Source organism: Agelaius phoeniceus, chromosome 4, assembly GCF_051311805.1.
Source record: "Agelaius phoeniceus isolate bAgePho1 chromosome 4, bAgePho1.hap1, whole genome shotgun sequence".
NCBI classification, from domain to species: domain Eukaryota; kingdom Metazoa; phylum Chordata; class Aves; order Passeriformes; family Icteridae; genus Agelaius; species Agelaius phoeniceus.
In genome coordinates, this window is record NC_135268.1 from 2,696,136 (window position 1) to 2,719,525 (window position 23,390).

General features: G+C 40.2%; 1 protein-coding gene across 2 annotated transcripts in view; it reads left to right on the forward strand.

Annotated features, from left to right (window-relative positions):
• The window catches only part of SYNPO2 (synaptopodin 2), a 79,186-nt gene extending 56,316 nt beyond the window's left edge, over positions 1 to 22,870 (forward strand). The window contains exons 3-5 of one of the 2 annotated variants that reach the window (XM_077176720.1): positions 649 to 1,439; positions 4,509 to 6,694; positions 18,559 to 22,870. In XM_077176720.1, the coding sequence (XP_077032835.1) occupies positions 649 to 1,439; positions 4,509 to 6,694; positions 18,559 to 19,122 (3,541 nt within the window). In that variant the 3' untranslated portion in view covers positions 19,123 to 22,870. Of the gene's footprint in view, positions 1 to 648; positions 1,440 to 4,508; positions 6,695 to 8,810; positions 8,935 to 18,558 lie in introns of those variants that run through there. The other variant, XR_013181900.1, reaches the window with a different exon arrangement.
• Positions 22,871 to 23,390: the final 520 nt, after the last annotated feature.

Genomic DNA, 23,390 nt, shown 5'->3' on the forward strand with positions numbered 1-23,390 from the left:
AAGGATGATGATCCTCTCAGGCGTTCTTCGAATGTGTATTTCAAATATTCATTTCCCTCCCTCTGATCCTTATCCAGTACTTCTCTGTTCCTTAGGGAGTGTATGATTTGGGACAGGAACCACATGCAAGGATGGTGCCTAAAACAGTTGCAGGAGTGGCTACAGAGCCAAAAATTGGCCACTCCTGTGGTGTCATGCAAAGTCAGTTTTCTCACGGACGTGTGAAATATGAAGAAGTATTGTCTCAAAAGTCTCAGCAGCATTTCTCTGGAAACCCTGTAACAGAAATGTGTCTGTGAAAGCACACTGATGTTAAGAAAGATACAATTCCACATTTTAGCTTAGTAGTGGGGTCATAGCTCTACCAGAGTAATGTAATTTCCCTCTTACTGCACTGCTAAGTTGGAAAATTCTGAAAGATACAAAGATGCTTCTATTTAAGATGTCTACATTCTGGGAAAATTCTTCTATTTAAATGAACCTGCTAGGAGGTGCCACAGTTAATTTGGGTGGAGAAATACTATGCAGAAATTGCCTTTGCAACTCTATTTACAATGGCTGTACTATGCAGAAATTGCCTTTGCAACTCTATTTACAATGGCTGTGCTTACAGCAGCTTAATTTCTTCAATTGTTTCTGTATGTGCAGATCCTCCAGTGGAATAAATGAAACCTTGAACGCTGAAAGAGAAAATGGGAAGCACAAGAACATAAAAATTGAGGACTATGGGGAGAACACCACACTGCAAATGAACACAGAGCAAGAGATACCCCACGGAGATTTATGCATCACAGAGATTTACAGTGGGACTCACCACGGAGCACAAGAAAGCAACACACACTTTGCTGAAACAAAACAAGAGACCACACAAAGCCACAGAATTCCTCCTAAAGTGATAGCCACCCCTAAAGTGATCGTGACAGATGAGGCTGGTGTCAGAGGGGTGGCAGAAGAAGGGCCAGGTGCCATGGTTGAGCTGCAGGTGTCCCTCTCAAATGACGCCCACAAGGCCACCAGTGCTCCTGCTGTGACTCTCCTGGGGGCAGAGAAGTTCCCCCCTTCAAGCAGAGGCCCCAGTGCACAGCAGGGTGGGAGCAGCCCCCTCATCGCAGTTCCCCTGGCTGTGAAGGAGGGCAACATCCAGTGGTCAAACAAAGTAGTCCACTTTTCTAGCAGCAAGGAGGTCAAGAGGATCCAAGGTGCAGCTCCATCTATCCCCAGGGTGGAGGTGATCCTGGACTGCTCAGACAGGGAGCAGGAAGCGCCCAGGTCTCCATCTGAAAGGGGGTGTGTTGATTCTCAAGTGGAAGGAGGGCAGTCAGAAGCACCTCCTTCCCTCCTCTCCTTTGCAATCTCAGCAGAAGGCACAGTGCAGGGAGAAGACAGCAAGCACTCAGAAAAGGAGCACAGACCTCTCAAGCACAGGGCAAGGCACGCAAGTGAGTATGTCCCATCTAATATTTGCACTGCCTGGGGGCATCCCTTATAGATTTGGATAAAATCTCAGGATTTAGAATGTATTAGGAAAAAAAATGTTTAGAGATTTTTTTTTTCTGCAGTTTTCTAACTTTCTCTCTCTTTTTTTCTTTTAAATGATGTTTCTGTTCTTGCTTTATGTATTTTTTCAGGGTAATACAGTGCTCCTGGTGATGAGCCAAGAGTGTACCCATGCCTTAACTGCACTGAATAACTTTGCTTAGTAGACTTCCCCTTTGAAATTAACTCATGACTTTGTCCAAGTAAAAATACTTACATCTCCTGAAAGGGCTGAAGTCTGCTGATCTTCTAATTCATATTCAGTGGCAATCTGTAAAATATTAACAAAAAGAACAAGTTGCTTGCACATGTCTAAGTGAATCCTGTGGCTTTCTCCTTTTATAGCAAAAGCTTTGCGTTGTCATTTGCATCATCTAAAACCAAAGCCATGCCATTGCTTTGAAAAGTTAATAAAAAAGTCTAGCAGCAAAGCTTGATGTTGTCTGCAGAAGAGATTTTGACAGACACCAGCATGTGTATAACTGTTACATGATCCTTTTGGTTTTGTCAGCCTTCTCTGGACTGTAAAGTGAACATGTTATTTCTCCTGACTCCCAGACCTAGAGGTCAGCTTCAAAATGTGTCCAAGAAGTTTACATGGAAGCAAACTTGCCACTGGAGGAAATACTGGTTAACTGGGTGTAGAGGTGTATTATTTATTAATTAATCTATTTATTTCTTTGTTATTTTATTCATCTGGGAGCTTGCTATTGGTTGCTTGCTCCTTCCCAGCAATGTGAAGAATCCTGTCTGGGGATTTAGCAGCAGTATGTCAAAGGTGCTTGAATGTGTGCAGTGAGATACTGTAGCAACAAACTATTTCATATGCAGCGTTGGAACTCCTCTGCTAACCCACTGCTAATTCCACTGGAAGCATATTTTTAGCATGATAACCATTTGTGTCTCATTGGCAAGTGGATTAGGCAGTTACTTATGCCGAAGCGTCTGTATGCAACCCACATATTTAGGGCATATTAAATGAAGTATAAAAGAAAAGTGCACATGCTTCACATTTTGGCTGCAAAGTCAGAACCAACTGTGGGACTGTGCCTGCATTTCTTAGGGAATTACTTGCAGTGCCTGTCTTAAAAGGAAAAAGTACAAGGAATTAACTACTTTTTACATTATAAACTCTTCTTTCAAGAAGAAGTCCTGTCCTTTTTCCATGTCAACTATGACAATCTCAGTTTCTTATAAACCAGTGGCAGGTCACTATACTTAGGAACAACTGATTTACTACAATTTTTTTCATCATTATTATTATTATTATTATTATTATTATTACTAGTACTAACCTGTCTACACATTAGAAAAAACAAATTGCCTAGCCTAGTGAATGCTCTGTGTGCAGCAATCACTATGCATGTTTTCTGCAAAAAGAGAAGTTATTACGCATTTAAGTCTGAACTAGAAAAGAACTTTTATTATGATCTCTTTAGCAGAAATTTTCTCTGCAAATATTATTCAGATTATATTTACCTGAGTAGGAAGCACTCCAACACTAAAACCCATAGTTTTGGAAAATACCTTCAGTGACTAGTGTAAGCAATTGGATTGTCACAAGACTGAGCCAAGGATTTTGTGATCCTGCTCTCCAACAATAAAATATTACAAATTGTTGGTTTGGATGCCATGCTCTTTTCTGTTTTATAGATTCTTGTGAAGACCATTGGTCCAGTTGTGCAGTCATCTGGCATAATGGCAAAAGTCCAATTGTCTTTAATAGGAGAAGTATCAGACTCCATCTACTGACATGGCTAAAAGGATCACGACTAGAAAACACAGGGCATGGATTTCTTTAAAAAGTTTGTTTTATTTATGCCAGAAAAAGATGCTAAATAATTTACTTTTATCAGAGGCATGTTTTTTCCTTGTGACTACAGATTTAGTCGGGAATAGCTTTAAATTCCAGGTTTTTTGAAGGGAGGAGCTATTGAGGCTGTAATTGATGAGGTACAGTGGTAGAGTACGAAGAAGGGAAAGCAGCAGGGACACCACCTGACTGCCACTGCCCCATGAGGGACATGCTCCAGGTCCCATTACAAGGAAGCAGTCACACTGATGTCCAGTGCATCCATCAGCCTTGCAGCTGCATCTGTTCCTCTTTCAGGAAGAAAGAAAACCAGTAGTTTATGCTTTCAAAAATATTGTCATTGATACTCCAGTGAATACCCTTGAGAAGTTAGTTGAGTCTCCTTGGTTCTGTTCTTAAATGTGTATACACTCTTGCCACATTTCCAAAATAAATATTCTGTGTATGTCATATCTTTCAGAACTTATATTTCAGGCAAATAATGCTTGTTTAAAGACTGAAATCTGCTTTTATTGCAGACCATGGACAAACTCTCACATCTACCAAGGGGCTGAAAGCTAATTCTAATATTTTCTGTCTATGCCCTTCTGGATGTATACTTGCTTTTAAACAGCTAATACACAGTAGCATACTGACTTTTAGCAAGTTTGCAATTTACAGGAGTAAAAGAAGCACCTAAATGGCAGAAGCTGCTGCCACTGTCAGACAGATTCTGCCCAGTTTCATTTGGTCTTAGACATTAAGCAGTCATGGGCCTGCCTGGCTGGGAATGGCTGCTGTAAGCCTGGGAACGTGTAGTCAAATACTTGGAAAATACCAGACCAGAAGCTGGATAAATGAGAAAATATCACCTGCCTGTTGGTGCTGGGAATAAAAATTAAGAATGTTAGAAAAAATGTGTGCAATATTCCTGTTGAGCTAAGAGAGTCCTAAAGAAAGTGATGTAGCCTTTGAACTTGCATGGGTGTGTCTCCAAGGCACGCTGGGTATGGCATTTATAACCCAGCTGATATTGTGAGAAAAACTCAAGTATAATGAACTTTCCATACAAAATAAATGTTGTCATTTTTAATAAATTTGTAAAATTTATGCACTTGTTAGTCTCCCTGCAGTTCGGTGGGCTGCAGGAATTAATTGTGCACTCTGATTCCTTCCCCAGGGCTCCGACGAAGCGAGAGCCTGTCAGAGAAGCAGGTGAAAGAGGCCAAATCTAAATGTAAAAGCATTGCACTGCTGCTGACAGCAGCTCCCAACCCCAATTCCAAGGGGGTGTTGATGTTCAAGAAGCGCCGCCAAAGGGCGAGGAAATACACTTTAGTCAGCTACGGGACTGGGGAGTTGGAACGTGACGAGGACGAGGAGGAAGAGGGTGAAGGTGAAGAGGGGGACAAGGAAAACACTTTTGAGGTGAGTTTGCTTGCAACAAGTGAGTCAGAAATAGATGAAGATTTTTTCTCTGACATTGACAAGGACGGCAAGATCGTGACATTTGACTGGGACAGTGGTCTGCTCGAGGTGGAAAAGAAGACAAAAAGTGGAGAGGAGATGCAGACACTTGCAGACAGCACAGGGAAAGGGGCCCTCATGTTTGCCAAGAGGCGGCAGAGGATGGATCAGATTACAGCAGAGCAAGAGGAGCTGAAGGCAAGCACAGTGCAGACAGAGGAGCACAGGGAAAGCACCGTGACAGAGAACTTCCAGAAAGTGAGCTCTTCCGTCTATCAGTCAAAAGAGGAGGAAATGTCAAGACAGCAGAGTTGTGTGAGCAAAAGTTACACAGACGTGAGCCAGAATCACAGCAAAGTGGTACAACAAAATGGCTTTGGCTTAGCACCTGGCACAAACCTCTCTTTTCAGTCCTCTGGAAGTCAAAAGGCAGCATCTTTGAATAAAACAGCAAAACCCTTCCCTTCTGGAGTTCAAAACCGAGCAGCTGCACCATTTTCACCTGTAAGAAATGTCACCAGTCCCCTTTCAGATGCAGCAGCACCACCTCCTTACTGCTCTGTCAGCCCACCAGCTGAGGCTTTCTACAGACCTGTCTCAGCTCCTGTGGCCAGCAAGGCTGCCCCGCCCGCATGGGCAGCCACGGAGCCCACGGAACACATCGCGTCCAGGGATGAAAGGATTGCCGTGCCAGCCAAAAGAACTGGGATATTGCAGGAGGCAAAGAGAAGAAGCACTTCCAAACCCATGTTCAATTTCAAGGATGCACCCAAAGTAAGTCCTAATCCTGCCCTGTTGTCCCTTGTACACAATGCAGAAGGCAAAAAAGGGACCGGAGCTGGTTTCGAGTCAGGACCCGAAGAAGACTACCTCAGTTTGGGAGCAGAAGCTTGCAATTTCATGCAGACTCAAGCATCTAAACAAAAGGCCCCTCCTCCTGTTGCTCCAAAGCCTTCACTCAAGGTGCCTCCTTCTGCTAGTTCTCCAGTTTCACCGGTTTGGTCACCTTCAGCTGCGGCTTCCAACAAGCCTCCCTCTTTCCCGGCACCAGCCTCACCTCAGGCAGCGTATCCTGCACCACCCAAATCTCCACAGTATCCTCATTCTCCCATCCATCCCCCAAGCACTCTCGACCTTGCTGGTCCTTTCAAAGGGCCTCAGGCCAGCCTGGCGAGTCCAAACCTTGCCCCCAAGGCAACACCAGTCACCCCAAGCTCTGGAGAAACAAAGCCTCCCTTCGAAATGCCACCAGCTATGAGTGGGAAAGGAGCACAGCTGTTTGCCAGGAGGCATTCCCGAATGGAGAAGTATGTGGTGGATTCAGAGACTGTGCAGGCAAACATGGCACGAGCAGCATCTCCAACTCCATCTTTACCAGCTTCTTGGAAATACTCATCTAATGTCCGAGCACCTCCACCCGTCGCTTATAATCCCATCCACTGCCCATCTTACCCTCCTGCTGCTACCAAGCCTTCCTCTAAAGCCCCTGCTGCTACCAAAAACACAAAAAGAAAACCTAAGAAAGGTCTCAATGCTTTGGATATCATGAAACATCAACCTTATCAACTCGATCCATCTTTATTTACTTTCCAGCCTCCTAAGGAAAGCCTTGCCCTGAAGCAGACATCGAAGCTGTCCCCTTCAAAGCAAACACTGCCTTTACCCAGCTACCTTCCACCTGGTGCTGGCTCTCCCACGAGGGCCCGGCCCTCCTCGGTGTACTCCGTGCCAGCCTACGGGTCCCAGCCTTCGTTCCCGTCCAACGCCTCTCTCCCAGGGAATGAATCATTTTCACCCACGGGCTACTCTGTCTTTTCTAAGCCAGAAACCACCACATCCTCTTTGTTTACTGCTCCGAGGCCAAAATTTTCAGCCAAGAAAGCTGGTGTCACTGCACAGGTGTGGAAGCCATCGGTTATTCGAGAGTAAACCTGGTTTCTAAGCAGAAACTTAGTGTCCGTTTTGCTTGCAGTCACTGGCTTGCAGTGGTCACCTGGCACACAGACTGTGCCAGTGGTATTCCTTAGCTTACCTAAGAATGTCAGATGTATCACCTCAAATCTGGGTCCAAAATATTTGAACTTTTTAAAGGAATCAAAATAGATCTAAAATTTTTAGCACATTTATGCATTTTATCAGGTGCTTTATAGAGATGACACCCTGAAATGGAGAGGTGCCACTGCATGAAGTGAGCAGGACACTAGGTTTTTGCTTTAGGACTACAACAATAGAAACAGTGAACAATATTCCTGGTATGTCAAATTAACAGAGAACAGCTTTCTTCCTGTCCCTCTCCCCAACTGTGTTCTAATGATCTAGGGATTAGAGGACTTTGGTGTTGTTTTTTTTAAAGAAGTGCCTTATTAACTAATAGTAATATGTACTATTAACACAGCATAAAATAGATACAGTGTTAGACTCTGACTGATCACTAGCAGAACACAACTGGAAAGACCTTTGGCCTGCACAGAGCCTCATGGAATTCACTCAGAATCTGTCCTGGCTCGAAGGTCCTTCCACAGGAATCTGATTGATCAGCCAGGGGCTTAGCTAGTAAGCTATGTGGATCAGCTGTGATCCAAAATCATGAATTGCCTCTGTGATTTCACAGAGAACGTGCTATAAGAGATGCTGGAGTGTTATGAAGACTAAAAAGAGGTGGAAAGACAGCTGGACAAATTGCTTAAAATTTCCCATTTTGGGGAAATTTCACATCCCACATGCAGGCATATTTTTAGCCAGAGTTTGCCTTGAAACCAGCAAGTAGGAGAGAAGCCTGTAAATCAAAATTATTGAGCAGTCAGAGAGGTGAGCTGGGTTTTGCAGCTGTAATGTAATGAACCAGTTTCTTGTGAAAGCACAGTGACTGAGAACTGGAGGGCTGCCTATAGTGTAGAGTGCTGATTCTTGCTCCCAGAGTACTGTGTGCCACAGAAATTACCTGTAAATCATGATTATGACCATGTCTTCCTACTGGCCTCTTGTACACATTTAATTTTCTTCTCTTGGGCCTCTACAGTGCTTCTTCACACTTTAAATCTTTTTACTCTGGTCTTTTACTTTTATCTTTTACTTGTCATATTGGGGACTAAGGATTGAAATACTGCTACTGGGGAGAGCTTCTAAGAGCCTGTGATCTTGAAATGTACTGTATAATCCTGAAGTAAATCTAGAGCAAATATTTGAGTAGTTTAGCATGGCTTTCATCATCATCAGTGGTGCTAGGGCTAAAACAAGGTGCTGTTTCTCACAACTAAGGGAATCAAAATCCATCCCAGGTGGGAAGCTAAAGATTAAAGCATAACTCTGTGAATAAAGGAGGCAGAATTTGTTGGTATATTTGTTTAAACTATCATTCAGCTAGTTACAGACCAGATTATGGACCTTGTATATCATGGCAGGGTTTGAAGAACCATCTATCTCAATGAAGAAAACATTCCTAAGTATGAACAAAATCTCTGTAGTTTGGTCCCATGATGGCAACTCAAACTGCAATCAAAGATGAGAAGAATGCATTTGGTTGCACATGCAGAAAGCAGGCTGAATTCAAACTCTAATGAAACCAATAAAAAACATTCTTATGAATTTTGGACCTCCAAAATTCTACTCTCCTCTTTAAATTTTAGATTGGGATAATGACTGCATTAGAAGAAAATGACCAAGGGGCCCATTTCCCTCTTAAAATTCAGAAAAATTATAGGATATTCAGAGGGGGAAAAAATTGGAAAACTCAAGAAATAGTTATACTGCATTTACCTGGAAATAGAAAGTAGCAATATTTTAGTCCTTTGGAGATCTCCCTTCTACCTGTTTTCCACTGTCAATACCTGTACTTTTCTTCTATCATTAAACTTGTCCCTTTCCTCTCTGCCTGTTTGTGGCTTTTTTCTTTGGTTTGGCTGCTTTTTTTTTGTTTCACTTCCATGTACAGACTGTACAGTTTATTTTTGGGGGAAGTCTATTTCCTATGCTAGTCTGTCAATACAAAAGCTCCTCCCTCCCCTTCCCCACCTCTTTCCTCTTCCCTTTGCTCCCTCCTTTCTCCCCCTCTTTCCAAGATCAATCTGGAGTAGCACACACTATTTTAGGTAGACTTTAAGACACCAGGATATACGTGGAATAAAGATCCACTGGCAAAGGTAAGTAATGCTATGAAGAGACACAGAAATCCAATCAGCCTCATATTGCCTTCCATGTTTTTGCTTAGTCTCCTCCTGTAGAGCACATCTGTAAATTATAATCATACTTCTGTACTTGTTCACTCCACCACCAAAAGAATATTTCCCTAAGGAGGAGATTTATAGCAGCTTTGTCCTTCCTCCACAAGTGTTGGTATTGATGCCTGTGGCTCCAAGACACAGGAGCTTCGAAAGTGCGTCTATGCTGAAAAGCTGAATTTTGATCACATTTGCATTCAAATACAAATATTCTATATGGCCTAGAACAATGACAGAAGGATTTTTAAGGCATCAGTAAGAGTTAAAAACAAAAGTCCGAATGACATTAGTGCTCATTACTCAGTTTGGATCTTTCGAAAATCTCATTCAAAGACCAGCTTTGAATTCAATTTCTTATATACACATCATCCTACACACATGGGACTTGCATCCAGCTTGGCTTCAAGACTCTTTTTACTAATCAGGTAAGTCTTTAATTCTTATTACTATTTCAAAAGACTGCTCTGCCTACAGGTTTATCCAAGATGTAATCTCTCATGAAGCAGATATTTAGAGGAAAGCTGAGCGGCTCATTATCATGGGTCTAGATGAAAAGCTAAAGTCAAATGTAGCTGAAATGTCAAGAAAATGAATTATTTGTGTAGAGGAGCCATCTGAAATTTCATTTGGAGAGGGCAGTGAGCTTTTGTAGATGGTTTTCTGAAAAAGCTATTAGAATTATTTTATATAATATGGCCAGCCTGCCAAGATGCAATTGTCACCTTTGCTATGGAAGCATATTTAACAGTGAATTTTAAGCCATGTCCAATAACAATACTTCCAGTATGTTTACATTAAAGGAGGAATTTACGTGTTTTATGATTATTTTAACACATTTAATTAACACAGATGGTCGTATTATAATAGACCAGTTTTGAACTCACATTCTAGACAGCCTTTCCATAAAAAAAGCTACCTCAATCAAGGGTTAATATATCTTCAATTTATGATTAAGTTATAAACATCCTGCTACGTACCTGAATTGGAAAGTTTTATTTTGGAGATGAGTGGCTTTCAGAAAAAAGTTAAAATTTCTGCTGCAAAAATGAAAGACAAAATTTAGTTCTTCGACTAGAACTAAAGAACTAAAGAAGAACTCTTCTTCTCAAGAACTGCTAAACTCCTCCTCCCTTCTTTAGAGGAACCACTCTTACCATGTCCCTGTTTGAGAAAAAATAATATATTATGAAATAACCAGAAAGAGATTTCAATGAATTTTTCCTGTAGGAACATTTATGACGTAAACATTACCAACATTTATGACGTAAACTCTTACAAGCAAGCCTCATTCTTTTGCTTTCTTCTCCTAAGGAAGAAACAAAAATAAGAGGTCGAGGTACCAGCAGGCTCCAAAAAAAAAAAAAAATAGGAACTGTGGAGTTTGTGTGTGGTTCAGATAGACAAAATAGTGCTAAGTGGCAGAGCAGAAATTTTGAGAAAATAGTACTGGGATTAGAGGAAGGCAAGCTGGGGGGACAAAACTCCATAAAAAAAGAGTGACTACACAAGATAAAGTACCTGTCAGAGGATTTTGAAATAATGAAGGTAAAAGAACAGCAAGAGGGGCTCATTTGTTCTGCATATAGAGACAGCTGACTATTTCCAGACATTTCCTGATTATTTTTGTTGAACTCTGAGAAAAGATGACAAGTAGTTTTAAAGAGAACTTCAGACCAGATGATGGGATCTGGGAGGAGCATTGCTTATCAAGTTTCCAGGAGGAGAGCTCAGCAAAGGACCAGCCTGACCCTGGTGTGCTGCTCCAGCTGTTCTGGAGTGGGGAATGCTCTGTACACTGTGAGGCAGGGGAGCAGCAGGGAAATGACAACAACTAACACTGTGCAAAATGTTTCTCCTCTCTTTTTTCCAGGATCCTTTTCCAGATTTGCTAGCTTTAAAATTCCAAACCCTTTGGTTCTAAAAAGGTTCCCTCTTCCAGTCTTGCCTTTTTAAATGATGCAACTTTCTGTACCTGAAGTCAAACAGCTGGGATTGCACTGGTTGCTTTGGTGGTTTGGCACAGCAAGTGCAAATCTTAATTACACAGCTTGGCATAATGGTATTTATAATGGCTCTGCTCAGCTTGGAATGGAAACACTATATGATGAAGAAACTTGACAAGATCTTCAAAACCCTGTGGATTCACAAGCTCTGAATGAACTCACTGCTGGTAGATCTTTTGGGAAAATATGTGAGCCTGGTAATTTCATGGCAGTCTTGGTGCCCCCATCACAACTTCACAGTACCCAGTACAACAACTGGTCTTACTTTACAGTAGACATTACTTTTGCATGCCATTACATAAAGGAGAAGTTGGGATCACTCAAGAGTTATTTTTGACAAGTGGTTTTCAGGCTGGTTGCTTACTAAAGGAAGGCCTTCAGGTTTTCATCAAATGATTTAAAAAGTAGAAAAAATCCTGAAACTCTATGTTGAAATGATCTCTACAGATGCAGACTTGAACTCTTCCTGTATGAGCTAAGACAAACCATATGACAGTAATCCCATGGGTTTAATATTTGCTTCCTTAAGTAAGGCAGGGAAAGACTTTTTCTTTGTGTGCTGATCAAGTCTCCAATGTATGGCATTTAAAGGAAAAACCTATTCCTCATTGTAATGATCTTGACAAACTTTTTAATTGCAGTGCATGTGAAACCTGCACAAACATCTGGGTTAATATAATAACTGCACACTCCCTTAGGCTGAGAAAACTCAGCTATGAGAGAAATGACTTCCTGAATTTACAGCTTAACTATCTGGATGAAGGCTTCCTTTGTGGGGAATTAATGTAAAACCAGCATTTTCATACAAGAATCCTCATTCTTTTGTACATTTTAAAGACAGAAATCTTAAACCAGAGACTCCCCTCATAACTCCAGGCAATTCAAAGATAAGATGCTATGAAAATAACCAGGTCATTTCTAAATAGGTGTCAAGACTGGACTGTTGAACAGATGGAGTGTTTCTCTTGATGTTTCCATCTAGATCTGAAACAGCAGATTGTAATGGTTTTAAGAAACATACAACAAACAGAAGACAAGGAGGAACATTACAGAAGTTAAATACATTTCCAATCACGGGAGCACATTGGATTACAAAGGGTGACATGGAGCACAACATTCAGTTTCAGTGTGAGCTTTAACTGATTGAGAAGCAAAGAATTCAGCACATTTATATTATAAGTAAAAGTTGCCATACAGTATAAGCCTATGGACAAATATTTTCAGTTTTTTAAAAGAAGGATTCTTTTTTCCCCAAAACCCATAAATAACTGCTAGTGATTTTTGGCTTTGATTTGTGAGAATGCTACTTCTCACAACCCCTCTATGCAGGTTGTTGTTGGCACATGGCTCTATACTGCAAACAAAAGCAAAATATCTGGGATCTGGGTACACTTGGTTTTCTTCCTGGAGTACTGAAGTAGAACTGATGCAAGCACCTGACACTGTGTATACAGAATTATGAGAAAAGCAATATTAAACACTGCTGTTTGGATTGCAAAGCGAGGCACTTGGAATTCTTGTTGCCTGTGTCAGCTTAATCCAATCTCCTTGGTTTGTGTGGCCAGAACATCTGCAGTCATTGCAAGGATTCCCATCTGACAAACAGCTCTTTGCTGCTTTGTTTTGACATCATTCCATGCTCAGCACCATTCCTTACTCAATGCACACTCTTCAAAGGGTGCCCTTCATTCTGAATTATTTTCTTATAGATTTTTGCTGTTAGCACCCAAATCATTCAGAAGCCAGGGTTCATCTTTGCACTGCTGAATTCTACAAATGAATAAATAATGCACAGGTTGAGCAGCACTGACACCAGGGCACTCTGTGGCCCTGGGTGTCCAATTCAAGGCACTTCAAGGCATCTCCAGAGCCCAGCAGCACATGCAGCAGTTACTCTGTCATTGTGATCCTTAACATCCCTCTGTGAGTGTTAACAGCTGGCAGACTCCAGGTGGAATTCCAGAAAGGGAGCTCTCAGTGAGCAGCTATGAGTTCCAACCCACAAAACCACCTTTTAATGCAATATACTCCTCTGTTAGAGAACCCTAATATTTCCTAAATGAATCTCTGAAATGGCACTGGTGGGGCAGAAATCCCGAATTTAATCAAAATGCGTCAGCACTGGGCAGTGGTGCTTTCATTTCAGAGCTTTGGAACAGCTGACTTTCCAACTTCCCTAGCATTGCTTCAAGGCAACTTTTTAAGGGCCAAAATAAACCCTGGAATTCTATCATGGAGCACACTGTAACAGGGGAGTTGAACCAGCAGATACTTGTAGGAATGAGTGAATAAAACTCACAGGATATGGGGCTGGAACAGGCTGTGCTCCTGTTGAGCCTGCATAAAGCTCTCAGCGTGAATGTTCACACACAGGGACATTTACACTGAAACATGGGGCACTTCAGACAAAGATTTGTGTCAAACCAGTTCTAAAGCAGGCACTGGTACCACATCTCAAGGTAGAAAGGTCAGAAAATAGGGCCAAGTTTGCACTGGTAGCTGTGCAATGTAAAATCCAGAAGGTGGCAGCAAATATTCTTCACTACAAGAAATAAACTGTTTATTCCAAGGAAATCTAAGGTGCCTATGGCCAAAAGTTTCAGACATTTGCTTTCTGTAGGCATAAATGTACTGTATTTAGAGAACTGCAGATGGATAAAGATTAAATGATAATCAAAAGCTGGTTTTCTTTCATTTGCACAGGTCCAAAACGAGCTAACTAATTTATTAAGTTAAAAGACAAGTTAGCAACAGTCTTTTGGTTTTTAAGCACACAGGCATTTTGCAGAAGTGAAAGTCTAATTCTAATAATTTACTTTCCTCTTCTACCATTAATTGACAACTAAAAAGGACTTATTTTCAAAGGCAAAATTTTTCACAAATTTTGTCACAAATCTTATATGAGGTGGGTGACAGTAACTGCTTCCTTAGTTTGTATACAAATTATGAAAACAAGATTCTTCTCACCTGAAATAACACCACATTTAGAAACAATCTGAATTTAGAATAAATTAGATTCCAGTCCTAAAATTCCCTATAAATTTTCAGAATCAAGCCCTGACAAGACAGCTTTGAGGAAGACAGGATCAGGCCTGATTCTAATCTATTCCTGCTCTCAGTACAGCCACTGACAAGGTTTTAGTTCTTAGACAGGTGAGATTTCCTCCCTCCCCAGCCATTAGCCAAATTTCTTCATTCCCATTTTAGTCTACTGTAAAATATTTTGAGAGTTTCAAATAAAAATTATTTTCCCATTTTATTTCATAACTTTTGTTAGTTGAATTGTAAAATAGCTGTAGCATTTACTGCAGAGCTGGCAGCATTTCTGAGAGAAATTATTTTTTCATTACATAAAGTTTAAATAATAAATGATTTGGGACAAAAAAATCCTTTAATATTATTAACACTATGTCTCCCTTCCATACTCAGCTCAATTAAAAAAGCTGAAGTGCTTCTTTCATGTTAAAAAAATGGAAATAAGAAAAGAATTGAAAGGCATAAAAATTCAGTATTATTTATTTTGTCCTAGCATTTTCTCAGTGGTTTGGTCTCTAACTGCAGAGGCCATTGCAAGCCCATAGAAGGCCAAAGGAGAAATGCATCACTCTGGGCTTTTTATAAAGACAGAGTCACTTTTTGAGATAAAACAACTGTTTTATCTGCTTCCTCCTCCTTTGTCCCCTTTCTGTGTAAACAGCACCCAGGCACTATTGTTAACTCAGATTTTAATGTGCTTTGATATGGGATTAAGGACCAGGACCATAATGGAAAGACAAAAATAAAATTGCTTTAATGACTTAGACATGAAGGTCCAACTTTTTCAAGTGACTTCATTAGGGAGGAGTTTATGTGGAGAGAGTTTCACTGGACTATTGAGAGTCCAACCCACTTTTGTGTCCTTGACTGGTAAAAAAGCAGTTGTGGTTTGTAAACACACACACACACACACACACACACACACACACACACACACACACACACACAAACAGAGTTTTCTCTTACTGAGATGTGCCACCTAAGATACAAAAACAGCTGCTGGGAAATCATTTCACTAAGTAGTACTACACATTCTTATTTAGCCTGGAAAAGGAAAAAGACCTTTCTGACTCCTGCCTTTAAAATCTGCACTGTTTTATGAACCTAAGTACTGCTCTTTTTGTCTTGCAGCTTTTCGTAATTAAGAAGAAAATTGAAATAGCTGTAAGTTCCATATAACCCATTTTTCCAGACTATAGGTAAAGATATTAATAAATCAAAGGCAGACAGCCACACATATGCATCTTACATTAACTAGATCTGTACATGCACACACCTAAGTACTGCTTTTACATTCATTTGCTTATACATGGAAATAGTTACTTTTGGAAGTAATAGTATATCAATTTTAATTTATATTAACACGTCTTATAAATATCAGAGATTCTTGCAGTGTCATGAATGTTTGCTTCAGTGAGCAGTTTATAACTAGTTTCCATTGTCAAAATCAGTGTTAATCTAAAACTAACCTAAACAGTTTAATCTGTTTGCACAGACACCCAAGGCACTCAGCAGCTGACAAGATTCTTTGATTGCAAGGACAGCTCTAAATGGCCCTAGCTCTTCTTTACATTTAGGAGTCATTGTCCCTTCAATAATATTGTAGAAAAAGGTTAAAGAATAAATTAATCAGTGTAGAGGGTTCTAGTTTGTCTTGCTGCATAATTCTAATAACTGTTTTACCACAAGGTTATAGGAATACAAAAGGTGATAAAGTAATAATTCTGGTAGCATTTCACTTTTGTCTCCTTCCTTGATTTCTGAGGTGAAGAACAGAAAATCTCTATCCCTCTTTTTATGATTTTCTTATGGCTTAAGGGAGAAAGAAGGGAGAATAACTATTCTCTAGTTACACTTCATGTTTTCCATTGTGTCTGGGGTTTGTGCATTGTTTCTGGTACATGCTTGTCAACAGATGTATCTCCAGAATTTAAATATAAAAAGGGGAAATATTAGAAGGTATTGGCATGTCTGGCTGCTGCTGTCCAGTAGATGAATGATGAATTCTAGTGATTTGAAGTTGCCTTAATTCCAGAATTTGTTAGCTTGAAGGGGCTGAACACCAAAGTAGTGTGTTAGTTAGTTAGTTAGTTAGTCAGTCAGTCAGTCAGTCAGTTAGTTAGTTAGTCAGTCAGTCAGTCAGTCAGTCAGTTAGTTAGTTAGTTAGTTAGTTAGTTAGTTAGTTAGTGGGGATCTACTTCCTCAAATTCCTTCAGGCCCTTATGGAATTGACAAGGTTCCTCCTATGTACTTCAGCCTTCTTCCAGGTAAAACATCTGGAATGCTGTTTACCCTCACAGGTTTTGTCCTCTCACCATCCAAGAAGATAAATATTAGTTAAACCCACACACTGTTCAGTCCTTACTTCAAGGAAGCAGAGACTATCCTTACTTTACAAAAGCTAGAGGAAACAGTTTTGCATTTTTGCATTTTGGAATTTCAAAGTTAAAACCCAGCCTAAAGTCTTTAGTCTAAATATGAGTCCTCAGACCTTTTTTTCTAAAGACAAGCTATCAAGTGGGAAATGGAAGACCAGACCAGGACTTCTACATAAATAATACAATAGAATGATTCATTTTGATAAAAAAGTAGTAAAACACACTTAATAACTCATCATTCTCTGATTAAACTCTGTCAAAGAAAATTAGTTCCTGCTTTATAACTTATGGTTACACCAAAATGATATTTCCATAACTTGATGAGCTCTGGAGTTTTTCTCTGAACAGGACAGACTCAACAGTATCTTCATCTAAAGGTCTTGAAAAGACAGATATTTTATCCAACACTTGTTTAAACAGTATCATTTCTCTCTGCATCTCTGAAATCCTACAAAGTACTCACAGGGCTTTGAACAGATACTTCCATTGAAAAAGGGGAACTTTTGTGCTCTAGAACCCTCCTGAGAGGAGCTAACCCAGTAAACTAATGAGGTGGGCCTGTTTGATCAACTACTTCATCCCTCTCTATGACCTTATCTTCTTAATTGCTTTATATTCTTAATAACCACCTAATTTCTTGTGGTTTGGGTTATCTGATTACTTTCTAACATAGGGGGGGGTGTGGGTAGGATTAATAATGTTGGGGAGTTTTCTCTCTGAAGATGCAAACTGGAAATAGCTGATCATAGCTAAGAGATGACAGGACAGTCCTGTCATAAAGCATCAGTTGTGAAACTTGTCAAAACTCTCATGACATAACCTCTGAGTGTCACTACACTTTTTAAAAGAGATTCAGGGTAAATATGACCCAACTGGCTGAAAATTATGACATCTGAAGTCTCTTCTTCAGTTTCCATCTCTCATACAAAAGGCTGATATTACAACATGATTTAAAACCTGAAGCAGTGGTTGTTCAAGTTTCTTAAGTGCAGCAAAGTCCTGTGGCAGAAAAATTTAAAATGTGACATTTCTATGTGAATCTTTGCTAGGTCAGCTATATCTTGAATGATCACACACCTGGTTGGCTGCTCTCTAGTTCATGCTTACAGTGATTTAAGTTTGGGAAGCTCATTAGGAAAAGGAACACAGGGCAATGTTGTTCAGAGTAAATTCTAGCAAAGTCTCTGGCAAAAAGAGCCAGGAATTTCAGAGCAGATTTCAGAATTAAAGTAATTTAAGCCTGAGGACATGAATCAATGAGTGTGAATCAGTGAGTTTAAGAATCACATTTGTAGAAACTGTAAGAACAAGGTAATTTGTGTGTCACAGAGAGCAGGTCTGGCTTGGGACAGGCTGTACCTGCTTCGTGCACTGCCAAATGGCTGCTGCAGCAGAACCTTCTCACAAACACAGTTTCTGTTTCAAAGTGCTGCATTACTAAGAAGATTAGGATTTATCAAAAATGAATGGATTGCTCCTATAAGTGGGTCAGAATGTACTGAAATTCTGAGGGCATTGCCTTTTAAAGAAGCCAAAAGTAGCGTCATGTAAGGGTATTAAGTGAATGATTGCATTAACGCCTTTAATTGCTTGTGCTCACTTTTGTGCCCCAAAAAGAGAAAACTGGGATCAGTCTAATAATTTTTGAGTAAGAAAAGCCTTTCTTAAAAGGAGATTGCCAAAGATATGTTCTTGGACATATGTCCCAGACAGAGCCTGTTATCAAATAAATTAGGCTGTGCCTAATGTTAGAAAGAATCTTGTGAACACACACAGAACTGTCACAACATGACTCCCTTCTGCATTAAGAATGGTCTTTGCAGAGCAAGGTACACCAGCTAAGTAGTGGGAAAGCTGCACAGTTGCTAATGCCACTGTACTTTTTCAGTAAAAGTCTCTCTTTGGTCTACTTGCTTTCCTCAAAAATTCAATTTGCTGTGTCTTTGTTCCTGTTTCTTTCTCCGCCTCCTGCTTTTCCAGTAAATTAAAGTTCTAAAAGATACCCATAGACATAAAAAGGGACTGCCAGGATGTCACATGCCTTTGGTGTCTTTTGTTCCAGTTTGGAAGTGAAGAGGAGCTTCCTTTCTTGCTGCCTAATAACTGTATTTGGTATTTTGTCTTCCTAGGGAAGGAGCACTGGCCGCTCACTATCGCTTCCTGGGAGACCTTCTTCATTCATCCCTCGAGCCATGTCTCCTACTTCTCCTCTTGTATTTCAGCCTGCCCCTGACTACTTCAGCAAGCCAGACACAGCAGCTGACAAGCCTGGCAAGAGACTGACTCCCTGGGAAGCAGCAGCCAGATCTCCCCTTGGCTTAGTGGATGAAGCTTTTGGCCCCCAAAGCATGCAGGAATCCGTTGCTGCTAACGTGGTGTTGGCTGCTCGCAGGAAAACGCTTCCTGAGCCACCAGATGAATGGAAACTTAAAGTTTCTTATGAGCCCCCAGCCCCGAGTGGTAGCGTAGCCTCACTGGGAGGGAAGCAATCAGGGGTTCTATCACCCCAAAAAAGCTCCCTGTCTGCCCCAAGTGCCCCCCAGGCTGGCCCTAAGCTGCAGTATCCCTACTGCACTCAGCGCTCCACAACGGATCCCGATATAATGTCCATGGATTCCAGGTCTGACTATTGCTTGTCAACAGCTGATTCAAACTACAATCCACAGCCAAGGGGATGGAGGCGTCCAACATGAGCAGCTGAAGGGCCTGGGGCATTTTCCCTTCCTCCAGCTCAGCAAGCCCTAAGATATGAGTTGGAGAAGGAAAGTTTCTTGCTGGCCTGGTGATCTCTGAAGTAAAAAAATGAAGAGACAAAATTGAATGGAGCACAGTTTTCACATGACTGCAGCGCTAGCAGCCTCTAGAATAGACTCAGTTTTACACCTAAGATTGTTCTGTTTGTCAAAAGGCAAAAATATGCATTTCTTGGGGTGAGGGGGGAGATGAAAGTGGGGCAATCCATGTACTCGATGCAAAAATCTAGCAAGGATGTAGAAAGTGACAGCAAAAATGCTTGCAGTTAAGCTAATGTGAAAAAAAAGTAAAATTAAGGGCATTTTAAAACCAAGAAGTATTTTACAGGATCTTGCAGGTTTTCTGAGTATGTTAGGCATGACCTCTAAGTTACTAAATATAGTCAGATTTGCAAAAGTTCTAATGGAAGTGGAAGACTTTGAAGCACTGGCTTATTTGCCATATGGTTTTTTACCGCATTTCTATAATGAGCTAAGAAAGTAAATCCATGAATATTCTTACTATGGCAACAGTTAAAACACATCTGTGGCAATGGTACCTGAATCACCACAATATGTAGATACAGGAAATCATACACAGTCAATCATTTCAGACAGATTTCAAGACAGTTCAAATGAAGTTTTACATCTTGTAATTAATGTGAAAACACCAGGAAGAGAGGCATTGTTAAGAGAGCTCAATACCATGATACTTGAACAACAAAAGAGATGAGGAGTGTATTTAAACTGGATTGCAAGTTATCTTTGTAATAAACTATCAAACAAGTCAGAGGCTGAACAGCCTTTATTTCTCTGTGAAATGCACTATTTGCTGAGCATTTACTGCTCCAGTGCCTGGTAATCCAACTGGCTGGGCAGTAGTTTGTGTTTCTAAGGTAGCTCAATGTTTAGAAAGCTTTTGAGTTGTATCCTCAGTTGGGAAGACATAGATAAGTTGTTTAGCAAGGACAGTTCCTGCTCTAGATGTTGGTATGTGGCAGAGGGTTCCTGATACGTGGTGCAGGGTGTGAGTCTAGGAGCAATTATTTGGGTGGTTGGTTATACCTAAGTGATGCTGATGGACCTGAAGGGATGCTGAGTAATTTTTGCTGGTGAGACATACCTTGCATTTGCAGCTTATTTAAACAGTAGAAATATGTGGCTAAAGATGTATGTATTCCAGGCTTCCTCGGTAGTTTAGATGTTGTTAAAGCATTAAATGAACACCCCGAGTTTCATGAAGTGCTGTCTGGGGAAATCTTGAAGGATCTGTCAAGCACAGTCAGCTGAAATTACTGCAGCAGCACTATTAACTCTCCCTAGTTTCAGTAAGGCTGTCACTGTGAGTGAAGGGATTTGATTAGAAAAAACTAAAACATATATGCAGCAAGAGAAAATATAGTACAAAATATTCCCATCTGCAAAGAATTTTCACTTAGAGCAATTATAAAATCCAATCAGTATGAAGGAGAAAGGAAAATTAAATCCAAGTTCAGTTGAGGTGGAACTTCCCCTAAAAGCAAATAATTACAGGAAAAAATAAAGCCTTAATGAGTTTAAGTTGGCAGAAATTCTGTAGCCAAACAGAAGTCTCCCCTAAAATTCAACTGATCCTTCTGACCAATCAGGAAATGAAGATGAGAGAGTGGTAAACCTTTAGAATAGGATCATATGCTATAGCACTTTACAGATTAATTTCACAATATGAATTTCCAAAAAAAAAAAAGTGATTTAGAAAAATTACATGAACAGGGCTGCCATGATATGCCTGAAAATGAGCTTTGCACCTCAGAGTTATATATGCATATAATCAGAGTAAATTTTCCTGCCACACAGGCAAAAATAGGTGTCTCTCTGCAGAGTCCCTTTATGTCCCCTTTTATCACAATTGGGAATTCCACCAGTGGGACTGTGGAAGTCCCCTTAGCCTTGAGGGCTTATCCTCACATCTAACCCTATTGCCCTGGAAGTACATGCCAAATCCTCACCTAATTTCAGTTAAATCATAAATCAAATTGAAATTCAGTGAAATCTACAGTTCAAGGTCATCAAGGCCTTAGATATCCAGTAAATACCAATGCATATGCATTTCACAGAAGGCCTACATTCTGAAAAGTGCATGCCTCTAATATATTTTGCCAACCTGTGGTCCATATTACCAGAGCAAAACAAGTTCCTCTTTCCAGGTCAAGTTCGGGTTTCTGCTTTTAACTGTTTCCTTTACATCATTAGAAAGAAAAACAGATTAATGAGTTTGCATTAAAGCATATTTTTACCCAACACCATGATTTTAATTCTAAGAATTGGACACCTAACTTTTACATTCCCATTGAACGTAGTGGTGTGAATTCTGAGGTCATGCATCTACCAGAATGCGTGACCATTCTGAGGTCATGCATCTACCAAATGTGTGCTTAATTTTAAGGTACATGCAATTAAAAATTGCCAAAATGTTTTTAAATGTTGATATTGCAAAAAAAGTTATGATACCAAGTGATCTTGGAAAGACTTTAATGCTGTGATCACATGGCATAACAGGAAAACATTCTCTAGGATGAAGCCCTAATTCCCCACCCCAAACAGGCAACAAACATGGAAGTGAAGAGTTTCAGACAGGATCACTGACTTTCTGTCAACTCCCCTAGAACAAAAAATGTGCAGCCCTATAATTTCATTCTCTTCACAAGCAGGAATTAATCTCTGAGTACTTCTGTGAGCATGAGAATCCCTGACGCTGAGTTTCATGTAGCTTTGTATCATATCATAGATTAATTTGGGTGTTTAACATGACCTACTCCAGATTTCTTTTTTTCCTCCTGCTGAGGATTTCCTAGCTCTCTTTCCCATGTGGATTCTCCCATATCTAATATGGAATGACTTCCCAGTGCAGCATTTCCCTCGATAACAACACTGGTAAGTGGATCTGGCCTCCCCGACACCGTCTATCTTTACAAAGTCTGTGGGCAATGGATTGTCTGTGAGATCTGTTCCTCTGCTGCAGAGAAATGGAACCAATAAACAGTTTGGAAGTTATTAATGGGAGGGCAGACATGAGGGCAGGCATGCAGACAGATCACATAGCCTTGTTTGGAAGGAAATCAGGCTAAATCCAGATTGAGATCATGTAGTGATTTCAAAGAAAGCAGCAGGCCCAGACCAGTAAATGAAATATTAGTGCATCAGAGCTTTAGAAGGACCCCACAGCATTTTCCACTTTCTGTCCTTCACCCGGTTCCTCCATTAGCAAAGCATCTTTCTATAAAATAGTTGTGACTGCTGTGTGTGAGTTCTGAATATATTAATGCAAGTATTTCATACATTTGCTTTTGAATGCACAGATCTGCTCAGTAAATGTGAGGACAATTTTCGCTTGATATTTTAAATCATTGGCTTTGTGCTCACCCTCAGAGGTGTCTCTGTTAACATGCAGAGCATTTGAATACACAATATAACTGAAAATTAGTTTCCTTAGTTATGTTAGATGATGATGTTCACAACTCTTGTTCATAGTTTGTTTTCATTTTGGCGTGCTTTAACACAACCAAATATCTATTTACACTGCATTTCTGCCTAGTAGCAAGAGACTGTGTTATCTTTCTAGAAGACTTTTCACTTCTAAAGACTTTTGCTCATTGCAAAGGACACCTTATTTGACAGTGCATGCCAGCGATGTAAATTGTATCACATAATAAAGTGATTTGACCAATCAGATGAGAAACACAATTTTGTTTTCCCTAAATTTTTGTCTGTTTGTTTAAATAATCTGAACCCAAGTAAAGCTTAATCTCTTTTTTTCTGCACCATTTTTAGACTCACTGACTTTGCCTGTCAGTGACCTCGTGCTGGTATGAGCTTCTAGAAGCTTAAATCAGTATCAGGTCAAAAGGCAACTTATCAAATTTAGTGGAATTTCATTTCCACACTGACTAAGCAGGGGAAGGAAACACAGTGAAGTATAATCTAGCCAGGTTAAATAATACAAACTGAACAGTTTTTATTGTTGGAACATTTTCAGCCCAACCACAAAAATCTGCAACTAAAATGTACTTACTGTACTTGTCTACTTTACTTGCACCTAACCCTCTGTTCAGTTCCTTGTACATTGCTGTATTCTCATTGTTTGAAACTTAATCTTCAAAAGTGAAATAAATATTGTGAATAAATTGTGAACCCAGTCTGTACATTATGAAGGCTATTTGGATAAATAGCTCTTCAGGAAATAAGGCCAG